Raw genomic sequence first — 2,855 nt, forward strand, 5'->3', positions numbered from 1 at the left:
TTATAGGAACCTGCGTTATAGGGGGGTCTACTGTATATATATATATATATATTTTAATTAAAAAATTTTATATTAATGTCATAAAACAAATTTTATATTAAAATATAATGATTTTTTAATAACATATTTCGCATATAATCGTGTATTTATTCCTTTTTACAGATTTTTCCACATAAAAATTTCATTAATATTTGCATCCACTTGTATAACTTTTCAAGTTCTTTCCACTGCAATTTCTTCTCCAACCGTACCTATAGTTTTTCGATTTTTTTAAAAATAATTTTATCCATATTTATATGAAATTTCTTAAATTATAAATACGTACCAAGCTCTAAATCCATGTCTAGAGTAAATCTTTCTAGCGCACTTAATATCGTCACTAATGTTATCATCACGAAGAGCTAAAGATTAAAAAAAAATTTAAAGATTATTTTTAAAACAGTATATTAACTTAAAACATATAATTCGTAAAGTTTTATAATATATTCTCACCCGAGCATGAGATTTTACATTCGTTATAACGTCCGGGAGAACACCAATAACCATCGTTAATCTAAATTCAGATAGGATTTTGTGATTTAATTCATAATTAAAATAAATAAATTAAAAATTATTTTAGAAAATTGAATTAACTTATTAAGAAAATACCTGAAAAATTCCATGATCGAAGGTTTTATTCTTGTTCATTTTACTTCTGATTCGACTATTGAAATTACTTTCGTGTCTAACCAAACATATCCCTTAAATATATTAATATTTTTAATGTATAATTAAATTATACATTTAAAAAAATGTATTAATTGACTTACAATTAGCTACATCTCGTCTAGGAATTCGGTTTTTTACCAAAATATTGGCCATTTCGCATTTGTTAAATATCTTTGTCTCAACAATAGCCAACAAGCAAAGACACGTGACTAATTTGAATGTCATTTTGAATCCAATAAGTAAATGATTTTTTTCTCTTCTACTTTAATTTGTAATTAAATATAAAGGAAGTATTCTCTTGCGTAAGGTCAAATTCAAGAGAAAGACCTGAGAAAAAGGGAGGAGTTTAAGTACAAAGAAAGGAAACTGTGATAAAAGAACTTTCATTTTTCTTCAAAATTAATTGTAATTTAATAGAATTAAATGTAATTAATTAATTGTNGCCAATTGGTCAACAGAAAGATCTGCAGAATAATAATAGTCCCAAGCGAAACAAGCTGACAGTGCATTACGTAAAAGACGTGTTGATAAATTATTTATTTTTCTACGTGTTTTTAGTGATTTACCACCCATTTCCGTATCTTTCCTTGGGAGAAAGAAAACTATAGGTGTATGATCCGACAATAAGTTCTGATGTATTAAAAATTCTGACTCACTTATATTGGTTAACCCGAAGTCAATCAAGGAGTGAGTGTCTTTATCGAATCTAGTCGGTTGCCTCCGATCAGCCAAAAGTGATAAATTTTCTGACAGACAAAAGTTTAACAAGTCACAAGTATTAGTTGAAGAATCTTTAAGTAAATCTATATTAAAATCTCCAATAATAAGTAGGTTATAATTTCTTAATTTGTTAATTTTATAATGAATTATAGAATTTGCTACATCAAAAAATAAACTGTATTCTGAAGCCGGAGATCGGTAAATAACTACAATCAAAACTTTATCAATAGCAATTGTCATCACATCTATGAACTCTTTAGTAAATGTCAAATCAGTTATTACCTCATAAACCAAATCCTTATTTATAAACAAAACTATGCCTCCGTGTTGGTTTGGTTGTCTTTCAATTTTTTCCATATTGAAATTATTTATTTTAAACGGAGGGTGAGTTTCATTAGTCCACGTTTCGCAAAAAGCCAGGATACCAAAGTTACAATCATAACCAGAAATAATGTGATTGATCTCCTGATATTTGTTATTTAAGCATCTTACATTACTATAAAATATATAAAGTCCATCCTTTTCAAAATTAGTTATCTTATTATGTTTTAATAGAACTTCCATCATGAAATAAATTCTCAATATATTCTAACGTAAACACTCGTGAAGGTGGAGAAGTTGCATTAATCTTTATGTAAATTATACCATTTTTGGTCCAAGTATTTAGNCTAACAGGCGTTTAATTAATTAATTAAAATATTTTTATTTAAATATAATTTTTTAACTTCTTCATTGGTGTAGAAAAATAAATATATAATTCAAAATAAATAATGAAGGTCTTTTGTATGTTTCTTAATTTTTTTTTATTAAATTAAAACGCTTTTGCATTTCTATATGTAATTTTTGAAAGAAATGATTATTTAATATTTTTAATTCCATCTTTTAAAATATTTAAGAGTTTATAAACATTACAAAAGTCAATTTTCCCAGAGAATTTTCGTTTAAATTACAGTTCGGTCAGCCATTCAAGAAACTTATGCAGACTACTGTACAGATTTTGTTTATAAATACATAAACTTGTGATTTGCATATTTCCACATGTGATAAACGTGTAGTGAATATAAGTATTTAATTTTTTAACATAGTTTCCTTATAATGACATGAAATCCTTAGCCTGTCATGGATTCCATTGTTTCCTGGCCTCGTGTGTATTGCACACTCTTTAATGCCCCTGAAATATAGCACTGTAGAACAGCCGTTAATCGAACAAATAACAGTTCATTAGATAAAAGAATAGACCAAATTCTATTTCTATCAGATTGTATGAAAATAATAACTTACCTATTTTAGTTAAGTTTTTGTTAGAAAACCCAGCTCTCCCATTGCGAACATAGCCGAGCCCAAGATGAAGATGATTAAAAAAATAAGGATTCTCTTGGTGTCCACAGGGAAACAAGAGTAAAAACACTAGCCAGACGTTACCATTG

General features: G+C 27.2%; 1 protein-coding gene across 1 annotated transcript; it reads right to left on the reverse strand.

The window, feature by feature from the left end:
- Positions 1–116: 116 nt before the first annotated feature.
- Positions 117–1,003, reverse strand: LOC111625165 (lysozyme c-1-like). Its single transcript, XM_023368215.1, has 5 exons — positions 810–1,003; positions 649–740; positions 493–553; positions 326–401; positions 117–251 (listed from the first exon to the last, which is right to left on the reverse strand). The coding sequence occupies exons 1-5, from the start codon at positions 931–933 to the stop codon at positions 185–187; spliced, it is 420 nt and encodes a 139-aa protein (XP_023223983.1). The 5' UTR covers positions 934–1,003; the 3' UTR covers positions 117–184.
- Between the last annotated feature and the right edge of the window lie 1,852 nt (positions 1,004–2,855).

The sequence above is a fragment of the Centruroides sculpturatus genome, unplaced genomic scaffold, assembly GCF_000671375.1.
Source record: "Centruroides sculpturatus isolate CEXI.00-Female unplaced genomic scaffold, Cexi_2.0 scaffold439, whole genome shotgun sequence".
In the NCBI taxonomy this organism is placed as follows: Eukaryota; Metazoa; Arthropoda; class Arachnida; order Scorpiones; family Buthidae; genus Centruroides; species Centruroides sculpturatus.